Source organism: Helicoverpa zea, chromosome 15, assembly GCF_022581195.2.
Source record: "Helicoverpa zea isolate HzStark_Cry1AcR chromosome 15, ilHelZeax1.1, whole genome shotgun sequence".
NCBI lineage: Eukaryota > Metazoa > Arthropoda > Insecta > Lepidoptera > Noctuidae > Helicoverpa > Helicoverpa zea.
The window spans coordinates 9119670-9140798 of record NC_061466.1 but is presented as its reverse complement, the minus strand read 5'-3'; the positions used below and the strand labels follow the sequence as shown (position 1 = coordinate 9140798).

The 21129-nt window shown below is 36.8% G+C and overlaps 1 protein-coding gene across 2 annotated transcripts; it reads right to left on the bottom strand.

Annotated features, from left to right (window-relative positions):
• Window positions 1-402: 402 nt before the first annotated feature.
• Window positions 403-20348, bottom strand: LOC124636940 (OTU domain-containing protein 7B-like). 2 transcript variants are annotated; one of them, XM_047173228.1, is made up of 9 exons: window positions 20166-20334; window positions 10406-10463; window positions 7453-7587; window positions 7031-7181; window positions 5882-6132; window positions 4366-4607; window positions 3829-4034; window positions 3093-3539; window positions 403-2800 (listed from the first exon to the last, which is right to left on the bottom strand). In XM_047173228.1, the coding sequence occupies exons 2-9, from the start codon at window positions 10446-10448 to the stop codon at window positions 2500-2502; spliced, it is 1776 nt and encodes a 591-aa protein (XP_047029184.1). In that variant the 5' UTR covers window positions 10449-10463; window positions 20166-20334; the 3' UTR covers window positions 403-2499. The 2 variants fall into 2 exon arrangements, with proteins under 2 accessions (XP_047029184.1, XP_047029185.1); XM_047173229.1 differs by lacking the exon at window positions 10406-10463 and having other exon boundaries at window positions 20166-20348.
• Window positions 20349-21129: the final 781 nt, after the last annotated feature.

Below are 21129 nucleotides of genomic sequence, written 5' to 3'. Positions count from 1 at the left end.
TTTTTCTTAAAGCGGGAAGTTTGGTTTTTCAAAACGTGCGTAGCGTTTTACCCTATTTTAGTGGTTTATAATGTAATAGTGGATAGGTAAGTTCTGTGGTCACTTCCCCTATACCTAGATTATATTAATGCCTAGGCCTAATGGTTTTTAATATTGAGCTCGGTTTGTTTAAGAGAGCTAGGTACCCTAATACCGTCCAACCGTGCGACAGCAAACTATTGTCTTTTCGAGCTCATTTTCAAGTGATGATGTCACGCTCAGACCAATGGAGTGTAGACGCGCGGTTTGGTTACATATCCGCTAACGTGTAACCATTAGGAGAACGGTGAAAGTAAGCAGGTATAGCAGGGTAAAAGGACGTTCTTAGGTTCAGGTGCAGGCGTAAATAAAAATGCAATAAAATTAAATTTGCATATGTAATATCAATTTATATTACTACAAAACATGATATGCTGTCTCTATATTGTTAAATACATGAAAAAATATTACCTCTGATTTCAACATGAGTTAATGTGTACAATTTTATATGAAAAAACTATATATTTGTCATGATTCTTCACAATCTTGTTACAACTTCACAGATCTATTAAGCTATACAAATGTATAGGTTTACACTTATTTATTAAACAACAGGCATTAGAAGGGAAGAAGTTTGAAAATTAACAATTAGAGTGAAAACAAACAACATGATCACACTATGCAACTGATTTATAATTTACTTTTATAACATCAGTAATCACTGCACTTATAACTATCACATTAACAACTAAGTATTCTATCATACGGGACTAGAAGATCATTTTTTAATAATAAAAGCTTGGTTTCACTGCTGCCTAAACTCGCATTGAGGATAAATTTACAAAATGTTAGTTTATGATCCACTTTGATATTGGTGAAACCAAACTTTAATATTTTTTTTTTCTTAAATCAGCAAATTAAGGACGGAGAGAATCTCCAAGCTCGATACTTTTATTTTATATTGGATTGTATACAATAACTATCTTAGGAATTTTTAGTGCATCGAAATTTTACCCTGAGTCCAAACTAGGTTTACCAGGCAATTATGATTGATTGAGATACTAAAAGTGGTACATGTTACATATTTATCTTCAGTTGAAATTCCATTCAGAGAAATAGTATTAAAACTTGGGTAAAGAAAATAAGTTTTTTTTAATCTCCTTTAAATTGTAGGTGTGTAATAAAAAGTATTTCATCATTGGAAGCACTCCTTTCCACAAAAATATTTCAATCAGTCATAGGCTTTACTTTTAACACTAACTTGCTGCATCAATGAGGTAGTCGGATGATTAAATGAAAAAATATACATCTGTTTGTCTCTATTTGTACATAACCTCTAAATCACAATTCCACAAGGCTATGGTCAGAATTTATGCTGCAACAGTTCCCACTTACAGTAGGTATAATATCTTTTATATGATAATAAACATTCATAATGGTACATTCTATGTATGATAAATATTTTCCATAGTATCTTTAAGTATCATAATTTTATCATCCTCTCTATAGCCGCCAATACATTTGAACATTTATTACAATTACACCCTAAATATAATTTTCAATTTAAAATATAATAAAAATACTCATGGTACATTTTTCAATGCGAGAAGACACGATTATAAAGGCAACATAATTTAAAGGTATACACGTCAGTGTCTAAACAGATCTGACCCTGTTTTACACTTGCCATATTATTAAATACTATATTTATTCAAATAAATGTATGGATCGCGTTAAAGTCGCCGTATTGTCCAAAATTTACTTCCCGTTTCAACCTGGCACTGAATTTTGAACACAATTTGTTACTTAAACACTCATAGACATTTACTTCCTCCAAATACTTTTGTAAAATACGTTTAGAAGCCACTTTTTGGCACTTGATAATATAACAGTCGCATAGATCATTCAGACCACAGGCGTATTCCATGTTAAGGGAGTGAATATTTAAGTTGCTTTTATATCGTTGTTATTGTAGGGAAGAACTCTAGGACAGTTTAATGGTTGTCCTCGCCAGATATTACTAAGTTGTTTTTTTAAGTATTACAGTTATGAACCTTAATACGCCCATGGTTGGTTATTCTGATAATGACAGTAACATGATATAATTATATAATAAATCACAGATATCATCTGTGCTCACTTACTTATTATGCATTATTAATAATGGTGGGGCAAACACAAAGGTGACTTACTAAATCTAAGTAACAATAAAAAAATATCACCCATGCAAACGATATTATTACTTTTTAATGAATAAAGTAATAAGCCTAATTCGAAAGTTAACGCTAAACTTAACGTAACCTAACTTCATGTTAGTATGGGAGACGACAATGGGCATCAAAAAATATCGTTTGAATAAAAAAATAAAATTAGAATTGCTATAATTTCAAATTTTAAATTCAGAACCCCGTTCGATATTTAAAGAAATAAAAATAGCTTCACTTTACTTACGTCACGTAAAGTTTATATCACTTTTGGTGGTCACTGTAGTCGTGAGCATCGGGAGCAGTAGTCGCCATTGGCGGCACTGCCGTAGTACATGCAGAGAGGGGCTCGGCAGGGCTTGGGGGAGGGGGGACGGTCGTCGTAGAAGGTCGAGCGGCTGAGGTACAATGTTCTGTCAGCCGGGGCTCGAGCGCTCTTATGTGATGTGCTGGTGGCCGCTCGGGCAGCATCGTGTGCCGGTCGTTCGGCTTCGGCATAGAACTGTGACCGGCCAGTGCCGTAGCGGGGCTGGCTTGGCCCTACTGGCTGTTCTTTGCGGTTCTTTTCGGCGGTGTACCTGAAATTTTTAGATGTCGAATTACGATGCATTTTTTTTTATCGTCGTCACCTACAAATAAGGTATTTCTCTTTAGTTTTTTTTTTATATTTTTCCGATATATAAATAGATTAAAAAGCTGCGAGGAATGTAAGAGAACAATCGTAATATTCATATTTATTCATATTGTTTACTGTTTAGAAATATGTATAAAATATGTAGTTGTCATTATTATAGAATGTCCTCATAGCTGAATTAAATTATTCTCAAGGAAATCCCGCTAAAAATCAATATAAAATAACAAGAAGCTTACCCGATCCAAGCCTCATTGAGATAATTTTTGACCATCTCCTCTTGCACGGGCGCTCTGGCTGCCAACACCCGGCAGCACAAAACTTCACAAGTCGACTGCGTTCTCATCAAACTCTCCTCAGGATTGCTATGACTCCCACTACTCTTGCCAGTCAATTTCGCCATCGAACCGAAATTCTTCTTCAACTTACTGCTCATAGACCGACCAATACTTCCGAACTGTTTGGCTACAGAATTCATTTGTTTGGAACTTTTGGTCGAAAGGGCGTCCAAGGATCTTCGGAGTTCCTCAGGCGGTTGGTTAAGGGAGATGCACTCGATTCGCTCGAGGTCTAAGTACGCGGCTAGCATGGAAGAGCGTTGGTATTCGTCGGGTAGAATATTGTTGATCGTCTTCTGATCGGGTTCTACGTCCCATCTGAAGTCTTCGCCGGGGTCTACGTTGAATCTGGAAGTGGAAGTCACATTTTGGTGAGACAGGAAATGAGCAGAGGCATCAGAATGTGCCATAAGATTAACGTTTCTTTGCCTCTAAGATCAAGTATTCGTAAGTTACTGAAAGGATTTTATGTGGATTGCACCAGAGAGGTCCTTGGGGAAGACAGGTATACATATAACAGACGTGGAAACTGAACTCGGATTATTGGTACATAGGTATATATTTTTTTATTAACTTATAAATTGTAATATGTATTACTTGTTCGTTCGTTTAATTGCATCAAAAAATATAAACTGACCTGATAGGCATAGGGTTACCAGCGCTATCTTCCAAGGGCACTCTCGCGCCATCAGTGGGCAAAGGTTCGCAGGGCACTAAGGCGGAGAAGTGCCCTGCATCATACGCTAGGAGTATGGGCGTCTTGCTGCAGGCGTCCGGGGATAACTCTAGAGGTAAGTACACGCCGCCGAATGGGATCGGTGCTATTGGGTCGCCGCGGAAATCCTGCAATAGAAAATTTGGGAAAATGAGGCATATTGATGATGGTTTTCGACAGTTTTTAAGTTGAAATTTGTTATAGCATTGAAAATGCAGATGAGAGTTAACCAAGATGCTGATGCTCGCATTAAATATCTGAGAGATAATCTGGACTTCAAGATCGTCCTCATCCTTTTAAGATTCTGATAAGGCTGACTAGGCTGTAGTTTAGTATCAAACTATATATTTAGTAACAAGAGGTTTCAAATTATGATTTTCAGCTAGAGAGCAGATGTTGATTATGTCTTCAAATCATACCACTAAATCTCCCATTTGAACCAAGACCCAAAACACTTACCCTCAAAGCGACATCAGCGAACACAATAACAGGTCTCCTCATGACATGTGCCAAAGCGAACACATGCAAATGTTCCAGAGCTGCGTAATGTGGCGCCGCGGCCGGCGTGGCTCGCGCGGGCTCCGGCGACGCGGCCGTCACGCACTGCGCCCATTCGTGTTCCCATTCCGCTTCCGAGGGAGTTAGCCCGGCTGAGCGGAGGGATATGCTTTCTGACCAGCGCCAACGGCGTTTTATTGCGTCTAGAAGGGAAATTTTCGATATACTTAGATCTAGTTATAAGTCTATACATGTCTGTGTTCCTAGGGGCTTTGAGTACTGACAGCAAAAAGGCCTTTCTATACTTCGGCCGTTCAGAGAATGCGTTCCTGACACCTATCAGTTAGTCACGACTAGTGATGGGCACAACATAACACTGAGTTCGTTACCGTTCCTTCAAAATGAACCGCCGCATTATTTTAAGATTATTTTCGTTTTAAATTGGCGGAATCATTTGTTTTATATTTTAGTTATTTAAGTGGAAACCAAAAAAAGGTAATATTCATATAATAAAATTGTTTTATTTATTCTTTGTTACAAGTACATTGAATTGAATGTGCGAACAGAATATTAATCAGACTCCGATTTGCTTGAGGAGGTGGTGTCTTCATCATCATCTTCGCCTACATGTATAATTATATTATTATCAATAACAGAATCAATCCTGATATCTCGGTCTAACAAAAGCCGGGTAATCAAATAAAAACAGATCGAAAACACTTGAAAAACGTGGTCTATGCGCACGAAACGACAACGGACGACTGTTTTAGCGTCACAAAATGGCGGCCCATAACGCCATTTGGGGTTACCATTTTTAATCTAAGTATAAAAATGCGGTTTGGTCATAGTTTTATTTTTATATTTCATAAACGTTATAATTAAGTCTTATAGTCCATTATTTTCCAATTCTTAAAAAGAAAATCAAAACGTATTATTTTATATTATAACTGTATAAGAACAGATTACGATACTTGCCTGTTATTTTTAGCACAGCACTACAAAATATAAACCGCTGACATAACCTTGTAATAGCGCAGTATAGATTTAGAAAAATATTGTTTACCAAGTTATTTGACACTCAGTTTGGCACAAAATTATAACATTCATTGATTATTGATATAATAATGTTGTTTTAATGCTCCTCAATTGTTAAAACGGTAAACAACCAGCAAAAATATTTTTATCGTAACTGCAACGCCATTGCAAAGTTACGTCGTCAGTTCAATCGCGACGTGTCAGGAACGCATTCTCTGAATGGCCGAACTATAGTTACACACGAAACCAGAAAGCAAAAAGAGATACGGGAAAGAAAGGATCCCATATAGGGGTCCCGACAGCGTCTGTGGAGGGTGCTATTGTGGTGCCCTGTTTCCAATGGATAAGAGAGCTCTGAATAAACATTGAATTAAAGATAGAACCAGCGTTGCCCACAAAAGATTATGATTAATTTAAACCAAATATAACAACATTAACTCACTTGTAAGTACTTCACCACCCTCTCCGGACAACAAAGCCTGGACTTTAGTCCTCAAAGCGAGCAGTCTGTCATGGAAGCCATACGCCGCGAGCGAAGCTGCGTGCGGCAAACAATTGCCATCGCCTGAGGTTGCCAGAGGCAGAAGCCGGGGAGCCCCGGGCACTCGGCCATGGCGCCACCAGTTCAGTATGTTAGCTGACTCTAGGGTCACTAGAGTAGCTGTCTCTAGAAGGTCCTTTTCTAGGAACGTTCTGGAAAGGGACAAGGTCAAGTCAGCTAAAGAAGAACGCATTCCTTTTACGTCTAACCTCATTGTGAGGTTAGTTTGTTAACAATGTTTCAGGGTTATGGTCAAATGCTTAGGTATTAACTTTATCATAGCAAACAATACATTGTAACATAACATGTTCTTAAAATAATATTTTCCTATTCTACTTGACTGATGCTTATCGGCACCTGCCGCACATTCAATATGTTTTTCCTCAAGCAACCATGAGAAACCAGGTATTCAATTTCACATATTACCTCCATTCCCCTACGCTAAAATCAATGTGGCCAATGTCGAATTCATGTCTCCGAAACACGAAAAGGTTAAAGAACGGTAAACAATAACAGAAAGTTCAACGGCAGTCGCAAACTGTTCGGTTGCGTGTGCAACGCTCGTCAACATTGGCTAGCTGCCGACCGAGAGTACGCACCACGAACGTACATACAAGTTTACGGGCTAACACCTATATTTGTCATTCGTGACTAATTTAAAGGGCATCAATCCAAAAATGCTAAATGTCAAGAGCGATGGCATGCTTAGGGCAAACGCTTGTCTTTTTTTCCAGTCTCGCCAGTCATGTTCATATTTCAAAGCTAAAATTCGGCAAATGGATGTTCATACGATTTATAGAAACAACCCCGTCGAAGCGATTAATCAAACCGAACATTGGTTTGCGGAAATCCATTTGGTTTAATCAAAACAATGGCATGCAGAGTGGTCCTAATTTAGGGCGCGAATGATGGGCTGTCATGTCATGTTTTTATTGAACATGCCTCTTCGGCCTTGCGTTAAAAATAACATAAAGGCAATCTGCATTTAGTACAAGAGTAAATGGAAGTATCCTGAGTCTTTGCAAGTAATAATAATACAGTTACGCTTACCGAAAATCAGGTGGGTAGACTGATATATCTGGGAGCAAGAGTATGTGATCTGAATTGATCGTGTTAGGTTCAGGCTCTGTGTTGTTGCGTAATGCCCACACGAGACCCTCGTTGTCTGTCGCGCGGGAGATTCCACGGGAAAGCTTTCGACCTGGTAGAAAAACGAAATGTCATTATTTTGTTTCATGCGGAGGTTTGAGCTGATGTGGGTGGATATAAGAAATACATATAAAAGCTTCTTCAACTATCATAATCTCTTTATAGGTATTCCTCTTCATACGCCAATTAACTCAGCTGCTTTTGCTAGTTACTGCATATTGGCAGTCTTCCCTAGACGATGTATCTCTCACAAAGGGATCATCTGATGTTTGTTTTAGTTGAAATTCCCTTTCAATAAACCGATAGATCTATCAACAACTTACATTCGGGTGCAGGTGTGAGCACCAGGTTGGAAGGTGCCGTGAACGACATGTTGAGGTCGAGGGTTCCAACAGAGCGCTCGGGAGTTATGACGTCACCACCCGCCCGCGCTTTCAGCGCTGCGCCGTGCACTCTCTCTGAAAAGACAAACCGTGATAAAGTAACGCATCACAAACTACTATTTATAACAGAAAGTACTGATTCATAATCTAAATTTTAGTTTGTGCGTATATGATGAGTTTATTTTGAGAATGTCCGAGTTTCTATATGGCACGTGTGGTCTGAATACCGGCTTATGCAATTGCAACTTAAGAATACATACTTGACTCTCCACTCATTTTGTTTACGATTCTGGGGTATACCAATAAGCTTTTTTTGGGTGAAACCTTGAGTGAATTAGAAAAATTAAATGCTATGACTGCACTCCTTGCACTACTAATGACCTATTGAATTTTATCCTATAGGGACGGAAAATATATATCAATTCGTCTCATTGAATAAACCATAGAATTCATTGTAAACGAAAAAACCCGCAATATTTTTGTGGCACTTTGATTAGTGCTTCGAGGATAATTTTATCGAAGCTTACCTGTGGAAAGTCACGTCGAATGTATCTTTACTAACTGGACTAATATGAGATTACGAGCCTTAACTTGACCTGACATTAATACAGTAACCATTGCGTTTTAGAAGACCATAAACTCATTTCAGAAATGATTACAGCGAGCAATGGCTTTCACACAAATGTCAAATCGGGTCTGGCCTGCTTATTGTGAGTCCTTAGTATGCCTCTGTAGGGAAGTGTGTCACGAACAATGGATAGGTTGGATAACAATTTAATACGCTTGATTGCGGTCAGTCCTTCAACTGGAGACACTATGGCCGTATTTGGGGACATTAATTTATGAATGGCTAGGGTTTTGGTTGACCTAAATGTTGTAAGAGTTTCCTGTTTTTGCCGCACCCGTCGAAATTGTCCTATAAAATAGTTGCAAAAAATGGTATACCAATAACGATTTATTCTAAACACTTGTTTAATTCTTACTTCCAACGCAGAGAAGATTAAATAAGACTTACAAGAGAGAAGAAGCAACTTGACATTCAAACCATATAGGAAAATGCCAAGGTTTCACCGTGATGAGCTAGCTAAAGCCTGTGACGATAGAAAGACTGATCGACCAAGCTACACCGAAAGGATCATTTGCAAAACATATCATCTTTGGAATTTCAGAAAGATTAGGTACTCTGAGAGACTCAAACTTTTGAATCCCAATAAAGTTAAAATATACACAATCCAAAAATATGCATTATTCACCAGAACCGAAATTAATTCGTCAGTGGCGTCACACAGCGATGTTTCTGATTATATGCAAATAAAAGTTGTACACAATGGAAGCGACGGAGCAAGACCGTACGACTCGATTGACAACATCAATGGCCAATCTGAATAATGCCGGCCATTCAAAGTCATCGGATAAAGTTACGCTACATTGAATCTTGGTAAATCGTTGTTTCAATTTACAATGCAATTTGCACATTTTCATTTTTGAGTATTTACGGCTGCTCTGGATCCATCGAACGTTACAAAATAACAGAATTCGTCAATTTCGTCACGAATATGACGCGAGAGATTTGCTATCAGATAAATGAGTTCCCAAGATCGCCAGTGTCTACGTTAAAGAAAACACTATTTTCAATATGCATGGTGAATCATGTCATGAAGCTTGTTATTCACAATTGTTAGATAGTTGTCGAGATTGAACGCATTGTGTAGAAAATTCCTACTACAAACTTGCTAAATGTGATTGAAGATCAATGTAATCATTGCAAGAGAATTCGTCAGTGTTCCAAATACTTCCAAAGCTATCTATCTAGCATTATCCGGCTTTACGAAGTTCGAAGAACTATTTTTAAGGCGCCAACTAGGGCTACAAATCACGATTTAAAGATCAAAGCAACCATATGTCTGGCTGTACTGTGTCCAGATTTTGTTCCCGTTCCCGCAAATTGGGTGATCTGTGAATTATTCCTGTTTACGGCCGGCAGGGTTTCCGGGGCGTTAAGTTTTATATCCGAATACGTATTTTTTGATTCGATGTGTTGGTTAGAAAAATAATTCCGCAAATTAACCTTCTCAGAAAAGACAAAGGTATAGAAAATAATCCTCGTGTTTCTGTAAAATCAGAAATAGATTTATTGACACATTCCACGCGCGAGAAAAATATTCTTATCAAGTTTCTATCTAATAACAAAACTAGGAACAACGCTAACGACACTCATATTGGAATTGATAAAATCGAATTGTTGTCTAGAGCGGCGATATTGTATGACAATCTTCTATTGTTGTCATAAACATGTTCCATTTAGGCGACTAAATCGTTGATCTGTCCATAACTTAAGCCAGACATTGAGATAAAACAATGACGTGCCCAGTATTTATAGCGAGGCATCAAGCAGACGAAATTTGGGACAACGACTTGTGAACAAAAAGTAGAAAAAATTAGAACGATAGGCGTCAAGCGGGACGTGATACCCGTCTGACACATGTTATTGCAATTAAATCCAGTATAAATATAGCAGAACATAACACGAGATAGTTTAATTAACGCAACACGATATTTAGCGCGCCACGGTCAACGACAACTGAACAAGGCTTAAATATGTTTCAAGATCTACGTACGTATAGATCTAAATGCTTCTGTTTCAAATGCTTTTAAAATCATGAAATCAATCACGTATTTACATATTTGTAGCAAAATTATGTTAATGAGAACATATAGCGAACTGAGTTCCACGAAGTCTGAATAGTTCTAGCGTTATTGCAGTAAGTGATCCATGAAACATTTTCTGAAAGTCATAAAGATCTCGGCGTCATTCAATTACAGACCTCAATTATGCATTCAGAAACTTCGAGAAGGAATTGAAAATTTATTAAGAAGAGAGGGAGATATTTACCATCATTATGTTTACCAGCTATAGGGTCGGCTTCCATCACCATCCCGGCTTACCTACCCTGAAACAAAAGTAGTTCTTCAAATCTAAATCGTTAAAAAGGAAAACGGTCACAAAGTCACCAAAATATAAAGTCCTCGTAGGTTTTGAACGCAAATCGATAGTACCTCGCCTGCCAACAAGCCAACTGCGCAAACCACATGCACATTAAAGTACGAGTCAAATAATATTTAGTTATTTATTGGACAAAAAACAGTGTTTACAGCAAGACTTGCCAGCACCGAAAATGACGAATTGAGACCAGAAATATCGTCGTGAGCCATAATGAAACGTAGCACCACCTACACAAGGTTTTAAATAGATTTAAATTGCCAGTTCTCTTGGTCCAGTTAATTATGTATGTGTTCTTGGATATGCGACGTTTTAGAAGTCAATAAGACGAAGGTCTTTGTGATACGGCGTCTGTTGTTTATTTACATGTGACGGTATCGAACAACAAGCCTAATTAGAATAACTAATCGAGCAGGTAAATGCACGCTAACGTTCATTTATCGCATCTGTGATCAATCTCTACTGGAGTACTATTGTTTGTCAATTACGTTTCGTGACGTTTGTAGTGGAATTCATTTACATATTTCGTCAATATAATAATTTGCGACGCCATCAGACCTAGTCGTTCATTTTTGGTCAAACTCAGTAAATTGCTTTTAATTTGCCGCAGTCAAACAGAGGTCAGGTTAATTCTGAATGAAGATAAACATGTTAGTGATACTTATTATAATACTAGCTTCTGCCCGCGACTTCGTACGCGGACCCTGTCCCTTATGCCAGCGACTACGGGGTCAGCAAAATCAAAGATCGTCTGATATAGAATTTTAAGGGCCCGTTGACTTGAAAACAACGGGCACGACGGTTGACGACACCAGTCTAATCAAGGGGTATCGGGTTGCCTGGGTAACTGGGTTGAGGAGGTCAGATAGGCAGTCGCTTCTTGTAAAGCACTGGTACTCAGCTGAATCCGGTTAGACTGGAAGCCGACCCCAACATAGTTGGGAAAAGGCTCGGAGGATGATGACTTGAAAACAACGGAATACGCATAGCCATTACAACAGAAACGTACCATAAATTTAATTTTTGTACTTCAACGGCAAAAGCACAGCAGACTACCTAAACGCTGAGAACTGAACAGCAATAGACGTGACCATAGGGATAAAAGTAGTGATTCTAATTAGTCCGCATTTAAGATGTGTGTGGCAAAAATATTACACGTATTAATTACGTAAAAAAACATTAAATGTTACTGAGATGACAAAGTCGTGATGACTTAGTGGAAGTCGTGGTGGTTTAGTGGGTAGAGAACCAATCTCTCAAGTATGAGCGTGCGTCTTTGTCTTGGCAAGTACCTGCCAATGCAAATTTTCTAAGTTCGTATTTTCTTTCTACGTACATTTTGGATACCAATGACCGTTATTTGGAGGGGATTTTAAACTGTAGGTTCCGGCTGTCATTGAACATTCTTGGCAGTCGTTATAGGTAGTCAGAAGCCAGTAAGTCTGACCAGTTTTACCAAGGGGTGTTGGGTTGAGCGGGTAACCGGGTTGTGGAGGTCAGATGGGCAGTCGCTCCTTGTAAAACACTGGTACTCAGTTGCATTGTGACTGGAAGTCGACCCTAACATAATTGGGACAAAGGCTCTTGAGATAATAACGACAATAATAATGATATATAAGCACCGCAGGACATCTGAGGCTGATGACGGGGAGTAGCGACCCCGCGGGGCTATATATACTGAGTCCTCCAAGGAGAGTATACTGTCCCCAATCTCCGGCCGGTCGGAGTGAACCATGACGGTGGTAGGTCTCACGCCTCTGGCTTGGCTTGGCCGTCCAGAGTGGAGTCGCTGGAGCAGGGTAAGTAGCCCTGCTCGGAGGATAGGTGCCTCGTGGTAAGTGACCCACAGGGAGCGCGTAATCTGCGTTTAAAATCCGCCGAGGTATCCTCGCCCTTCAGTCGTTCATGATGTCCCTGTTGCCGTGGGGTCTGAGTCCGAGTCTCCACCTGCTATTTTTACATGTATCTAATACATTGTCATCGGCAGGTATCCTTAGTTCGCTTAGTTTCCCCATTCCTAGTCCATTAGCATCCCATCACAATAGCCCAAGTAGTTTTCATCCATAGTTAGCAATAGTTTAGCACTGAAACGGGGATAGTCCTTGGGTACATTCCTATAGTGTATAAAGGGATAATCGTCGGTTTTGTGTCACCATTTCATTAAAGTTGTCTCAAAAGGGCTTCAGCGTGTTGGCTTCGGCCCCACGTTTTCCTGCCGAAAATTCGGAACTCTGTCTGGTCGGTCGGTGGTCGGTCTGGAAGAGACATACAAAATAATAATGAGATATAACGCAACAAATTCGGAGAGTGGGGGCTCGTAACGCCACGTCTAGGTAAGTAAAACTTGTACTAAGCATGACTTAAAACAAAATTCAAGCGTGTTATATCTTCATTATTATTTGTTTGTGAGAAGAAGAAAAGAAAAAATACGTGCCCATTATTTTAGGGTTATCTAAAAGACGGACTAATTACTTTTTTTAATTCACCATACCTATTTCATAACATTCATTTCTATACATTTTAAGACAGTGTAGTATTGCTCTTGAAGTTCCACATCAGGTGTTCCAGATCTTCGATGTTTATTCGTCAATAGAGAGTGCTTATCAGATTGAACCACTTTTGCTAAAACGTCATACTTTTGTATGCTATAGTCTAGCTGGGCACCTAGGGTTCCACATCAGGTGTTTTACATCTTCAATTTTTATAAGTCAACAGAGAGTGCTTATCAGATTGAACAACTTTTGCTGAAACATCATACCTCTATATGCTATAGTCTAGCTGGGCCCCTGGACTTCCACATCAGGTGTTTTAGATCTTCAATTTGTATAAGTCAATAGAAAGTGCTTATCAAATTGAACAACTTTTGCTAAAACGTCATACCTGTATATGGTACAGAGAAGCTGGGCTCTTGGGGTTCCACATCAGGTGTTCCAGATCTTCAAATTTATTATCTCAGCTGAAAATGCTCATCACATGAAACAATTTTTGCTATGGCACCATTTTTGTATCTCTTATAGTTTTGTTGGTCTGTTGGTGTTCTGCATCAGGTCTTCAAGTTTCGAAGATAAATTATAGCCTATATGTTGACCAGGCTTAATACTGATACAACAAAGAAAAAATCATTGAAATCCGTTCAGTAGTTCCGAAGATTAGCGTGTACAAACAAACAGACATACAGACATACAGACATACAGACATACAGACAATTTTTTTTTTTTGGATTTGTGCTCCATTACTTTTTCTAAACCCCACCCAATTATTATTTTTTTAATATATTCAATGTACAGACACAGTTTTTTTACAGATTTATTATATGTATAGATATTATTGTCCATACAATCATACATCCTACACTAAACGACACCTACATCAGTCTACACTGATTGGCCATAAAAGTAGATCCCGACTAAATCTTAGCGTAGGAATCAACGCTTTGTATTGTAGCTGATTTCGAACTAGATAATGATCCTAATGCCTAATAAGGAGATGTTAACAGGAATGGTAATTTAGACTAATTTAGAGAACATAAAAAATATGTTTTACATGCAAGTGTACATACAGTCGTTCCATCAGTAACAAACCAATTTTAGATTGACCTTTTGGCTTAATCCGCACGATTTAATCATAAGGCTTATCAATTAAAGTCTAATGACACAAATACCTAGCATACTGTAGATAAGAGAGCAAAATGAAACAAACTGACAAGAGACCTAGCCGTGACTCATGTTTGTATTCGATTCAACGTATCAAAACATAAGGAAACGAAACAGCATCGACTTCCTTGAACGAAAAAAAACAATAACAAAGCAATAAAAAAGGAAACACGGAGGTCAGATTTACTAATTACAAACTGAAAGCGATATATTTCCCAAATTGAGCAATCTGGCAGTTCTCAGCGCTTTTGTTTACTTAATTAACACTGAAGCGCTAAGAATGTGGCTGTAGTGAAAATTAGCACATTTTACATAAGTTATGTAAGTAAGTGGTTTGACGGGAAATCCTAGACATACTTGATACTTCACGTTATTCTGTTTTTCAAGGTATTTCAATACTGTCTGGTTTCAAATTGCATATTCTGAATATCTTATAAAAAATGTTAGTAACTAACTAGCAGGCCTCGATTCTAGGTGGACAAGGTTAGATTTGTTTTGAATCCATTTTGAAACGAATAAATCTGTAATACCACAGGGTTATTACATTATGACGTCGTAGTAGGGACTTGCTCTCATATAACATGATACAATAACCTGATGACGTGTGTATCTTGGGGTACGTCACAAGCAGATTCATAACCGTTCAACCCATTCATGATGACATTGAATATTGTAGTTACAAAGGGAATATTACTGTTTATGGTGCTGCGGTTACTTGAATATTCATGCACTGCATATGATTGACGTCGAGCTTCAGTAACGCCACCCATCTTTGTGGGAATGGAAAGTTTCCCTTCAGGACAACCACACGTGGTTCAAGTTTGGGCTTATTTTTATCCTTCGGGATCTGTTGCGTGTCCACCGTGTAATGACTGCGATGTTTTTATTGTCTGCGTTTTAGTCCTTTATTTTTAGACCGGTCCGTGGTTCCATCCGAATAAATTTAGTTTCCGCTCTTGCGTGGGCTTTTAAGAACTATTTTGTGAATAATCTTAAAATTGTATTTTAAATAAAATCATAATGAAACAGAGAACAATGAACCTTTTGGCTAATTACCTCGCAGCAATGTTTAATAAGCTTAGCAGTATGTATTGATTTTTAGTGTGCGTAAGCAAATTGCTTTACAAAAATTCAACCTTGCCAAATGAATGTTTGAGGGTCGATGAATTCTCCGTGAGTGTACAAAGAACGAAAAGAGAATCCTTCTAAAATGAAATGGAGCTACTGACTATAAAAAACTTTTATGGTGTCCATTACGAACCTCTACAAATAAAATGCAATGTCCGATGTCCAATAGATCTACGTTAATTTCGTTTTAAATAAGAAACTTAAAAGGAATGCTTGAGAAAACTCGGAGACCTCACTCAGTAATGACTGTATCACTTAGCTAGGAAGTACCTATGTATCTTTAAACCCTGGCGCTCTGCCAACATTCATCATATTTTTTTCATCAATACCCATCATGACTTTCAGATGTTTCGATGTCATCGAGGCATTCAATCGCACTTGTGTTTTATTGGATTCTTTATCGGTACCAACATTCAACACTTTCTCGATTTTTTTATGATATATTCACACGCATTATGTACTCATTTTCTCACAGTACAATAGTGGCATCATATTGGTAAAACGCATACAATCTAGAACAATCTTAGGTATGGATAAGTTAGAGATATTCTTGGTACTTGAAGCTAAGGTTCTGGTCGATGGCGCGGAAGGAATCTTTGGCCTCATTATGCATGACTTATCACGGCTGAATGTCATTAGAGTCCTGCTTGTCGAAGACTTGAGTGAGTCAAAGGTCAAATCAAATCAAATCAAATCAAATCATTTATTCATTTATCGAAGTTCACATTAAACAACATTATTTCTTAAAATCTAAACATATGTGCTAACATTATAATTGCTTGAACTAGGTTAAACCTGTGTCTCAAGCGAAAAGAGACCTTATTTGCTAATTTGACAACATAAATTGACAATCTAATATACAAAAAATTAAATAAGGTATATTGGATAAGTATTTTATTGATTTTGGTTTATACGAATACAATTTATTAGTTTTTTATTCTTCTTTTGCTAAAGATTGTTTAATCTCATACCGGTGCTGAATATTATTGCCAATACTGATCAAACTTGCTATAGTTCAGAGGCTGGCTTCGAAGAACGCAATCTGGCCATACACACTGCACGGTAAATGCAGTTCCACAATTTTGGAGCGACAGGTTTCGGTACAGGTTGGCCATCACCTAAAGCAACATCAAATCAATACGAACTACTTTCGCAATGAGTTTTTGTAAGCACCCGATGGTTATTGCGAGCCCAATCGTATTTCTACACATGGCAAGGCATGAGAGAAAGTGGTATTGTATTAGGTTCTGGTATGCGGCAGTTGTAACTGTATTAACTTCTAACAATACAAACACGTCAGTTAACAAGAAATTACTTATATTTCAATTTTAACTCTTCTTGTCCTCCTTGGGAAGTACACGGTTCAATTTTAGAAGTTATGTCATCAACTCCCAAAAAAATACTATCACTCAATACCCATGGAATTTAATTTAATTTACATTAATTGAATTTATCTTTTTTCGTGGATGACGGTCCAAGTTGATTGCTCTTAATGGAAAGACCTTGGAGCTACATGAGGACTTTCATTTCTTTAACGAACAAGTAAGAAGTACTTACTCATTTGGTTTTAGATACATGTGCAATTATTGTGCAGTGACGAAAGCTGCCTCATTCGTAGAATCTTTTATTTTGCGGACTTGGTTCATGGACTCTCTTTTTCGGGGTCTAAGACCTTCCAAAACTTCCTTTTCCAAAAGGAGCTTATTATTGTATGTACCTCTTTTTTAAGTGGAAAAACTTTAGAGACATGCGCCCCATTCGAGGATCTAAGGAGGCATCAAATTTGTGCAGTTGGGGATTAGAAACTAACCCATTCATGTTTAATCATTCAATATTAATCAACATTTTTGATATCGTTATCAAAAATGTTGATGCGTTGGTTCCTATGACCTTATTTTAAGTTACTGGTGGTTACTGAGTCATGAAGGAGTTTAGACTGGTGACGAAAAACGTGATAGATAAAGCCTATTATCAATTATTATGTATTATAAAATTATCTAATCATTCGATTAACAAGAGCTATTATAATGCTTATCGTATCGCGTCGTTTATTTCCCGATTTCTAGCAATTAGCAATAACCTGAGGAAAATTCCAAGGATTCGCAAAAAAATTAAGTGTACATTCAAGCTATATTTTTAGAGGGTAGACATACTTTTCTTGTTTCTTTCTACTGCATGTTTGCATCCATAATACATGCCATCTTTCAAGCGTGTTTTGTTTACAACAAAAATGGTAAAAATAAATATGATAAAATCGATGACAAAGAGTGTTCAAATATAGTATTTGAAAAAATATCTTCTGACACTCAGGATATCGCCAGACGTCTTTATGACGAGATATTTTGACGTCAGACGTGTATGAAAGATTGTACGTAGGTAGATACATGAATTTAAAAAAGAAGCTGCAAGTGGGTAGTTACACTAATCGGTCTAACTACAGATTTTCTTTTGTTTGAATTAATCTACTAGTATTATACAGCTGAAGAGTTTGTTTGCTTACTTGAAGTTGCTAATCTCAGGAATTACAGGGGATTTGAAAAAAAAATCTGTGTAAGATAGACCATTTATCGAGGAAGGCTTGATCGAAGACACTTGACTGGGCAAAGGGAATATCCTTCCTTTCAAAAGTTTCACGTTTACCTAAGGTTGAGCACTTAGTAACTTGTCAGTCACTGGATTTCCCTTTGATTTCGTGAGGAGTCAAGCGCTGTGTCACTCATTAATAATTGGTAGTGTCAGCAGGAGGAAATTGGAATGATATACATTGATGAAAAGTACCTTAAAAGGTAATATGTGGTTAATGTTATATGTATAGATGTCAAAATTATATTTATGAATTTATTGTAGAAAAAAAAAAAGATTTATATCATTTGTTTATTGTTATTCATTCACAAAAAGATAAGAATAGATAGAAATATGAATTTGTTGTTTTTATCTCCTTATTTAATGTTCTCTGAATCTGAAGAATATAAATAAAGATGACTAACGCAGGTAAACATGTACCTTTTATTTGATATGGACATAAAAACATTGTATTTAAGTATGCTGCTGTTATGTTTGCTTACTCTAAAACATACCTACCAGTGTTTGTAATATAAATGTGTTTCTGATGTAAGCTTAACCATATCAAGGACTACCTTCAAAATACAGTACATCTTGGACATCTATATTTACTTCCATACCAATATAATAAAGCTTAAAATTTTTTTTTGTACCCTAAAGGCTCTAAAACTACTGAAAAGATTGGAAAAATTCGTTCATTTTTAGGTAGCTACACTATTCGCGAGTAATATGGGCTGTATTTTATCTTGATATGGGAACAAGTTCTGCAGGTTGCGGGTAAAACTGCTGGAAAACATCAAGCACTGTATAAGAAATAAACGGACATCTCTAGAGAAGCTTAGCGATCAAGTAAGCATTCTCTGAAAAGGATATTTATCTCTGTTCAGTGTAATACATTTTAATAAAGAAATGTATATAAAACTAATATGTAACAGCCTTTGTAAACAGGGAACAACCTCCCTCCATTGTTAACCAGCCTTTGTAAAAAACCTGTAATCTATCAATGAACAATTACTTGAAATTGAAACACAAAAGTAAATGATAATGTTATTCATGTTTAGACAATCTTATCAATGGTATGTATGACTTTTTTTTGCAAAGCAGGTGAGTGATGCTATAGTATGACGCATTGAACCATTGGCTGATAACAGTTCTTATCATTATCTACAACTGGCTGTTTACAGAACCTGTAAATATTTTTTTTTGTTTGTAGTTATTATGCCATCATGTATTGAAAAATTCTACAGTTATCAAAAAAGATTTAGGATTTCAAACGCTATTGTGACTTTTTAAAGGAACGGAAATAAGTACAAGAGTCTGTATTTAAACTGTATACTTACTGCAGAGTACCAATATAATGTATTACACTCTTAAATGCTACTAATTAGAGAACAATAGAAAATCAATTATGTCTCATGTATATCTACGCACCGGCATACAAGGGGATAAGTTACTAGTCAGGACAGAAACTTGATAGAATTTATGCTATTCTGTAAAGGTATGATTAAATAGCAATAAATACTATTGTTGATTTATTATTTACTTGCTTGAGCACTATAACAATAGCTTTTAGGATTACATGTGTAATATTGAAGTTGTGCAACTGCTATAGTTAGTTTCTCAATAATAATGAATGTTGAGTCTAAAAAACAGTTTCAAAACCATAACTACTTAGGTTTTGTAATACTGAAAATATAGAGGCTACGAGATGTTAATATGGAACTTAATTAGTATCATTAAATACTGAACTATAGATCAACATAGAAAATCATCTAGCACTCTACTTAGTTCTACACTGATAAATTCAGCAAGGAGGTGAAATATAATGACATTCTACTTGTTTATGAAGGTGTGAACTCTTGTTCGTGGTCTCACTAATGACACCTATTCTACAGCAATAAAATCTTGATTTAATTAGCGATCAACTTACTAATTGAATATCAATAAGTATTTATTCAGTTCAATCATTTCAATTACAAACAAAAGGATGTTCTCACTACAAATGAAAACGTTTTGTAACACGTGAGCAGTGCGAATAGTCGTTTTCTCTATAAGTACATACCCGAAGTATTTACGTTGCCTTATAAATACTTGTAGGGCATAAGCATAAGGCCGAATTAGACGATGACACTCCACTTCGCTCACTCAAGGTTACACGAAACAGCGCAACTGGCCCACGTTCCAGACAAAACAGATTTGAACTTATTACGAAATTATAATGAAACTATTTTTAAACAATGAATTGCATTTGCATAGAAATTACGTACGCTACGACAGGTGTTTGATCATCGTTCGTAAAAATAACTCACCTTTGGAAACGCAAATCTTCTTTATAACGAGTTGTATTTCCATAAAACACTTTCACTTTCAATGTTATCACAAATCAGATGACAGAAACACCAAAAATATTTGTATTTACAATTTTACAATATTTACAAATAAACACCACTTTCTACTGCACGCAGCACTTGTAAAAACCAAAAACAAAACAGACTGATCGTTCTGTCTGACAGCTGGTTGTATAGTGTTGTACAGGTTGCAAAAAGTTAACTCGAGGCTAATCGGATTTATCGATACGAATAAATAAATACTTCTTATCTTAGATAATAAATACTTCTTATCTTCGTTTCTCGTCTCGTGTATCGTTAAGAAACTGTTTACATCTAACTGGACATTTTTATCAATTATTATTCATATTTTTTTACATGTTGAAAGTCCTCGTGCAATGCCATGGCTAGTCTTAAGCAGTAAAAATATTATAAAACCGTTTCGAGTTACGTTTACTTCATGAAGGGTTTCTTTTTATGAAAAAAATATTTCACTACTTAACATCTTTTAATCATTTAGATTGCCAATCATTACATTCACAGACCACTTTTTGTTCCAATTTGTATCCAATACATACATTCAACTGAGATATAGTAGAAATAAATCTATGGCTTTGATTAGTAATAATATACTGACGAAAAATAAACAGCAAAATTACTTGCCTTCTTCGAGAAAAGAAATATATATTCATTCATGGTATTTTCATCTCAACTCGAATCGAGTCGAGTATAATCGATTTGGTATAAATAATTTCCCTTGCTACGGACTTCTATGTCACAGCGCGATGTCTATGATAAAATGTTGCCAAGATAAAAGTTTCTGCTGTACTGATGGTAGTTTATTCATTTCAGGGTCTTTGAAAAATTGGAAGTGGTTTGTTTTAACGGTTTGATATTTATTCAAACAGTTACTCGTAATGAAAATGAATGAAACTTAAGAAAAAAG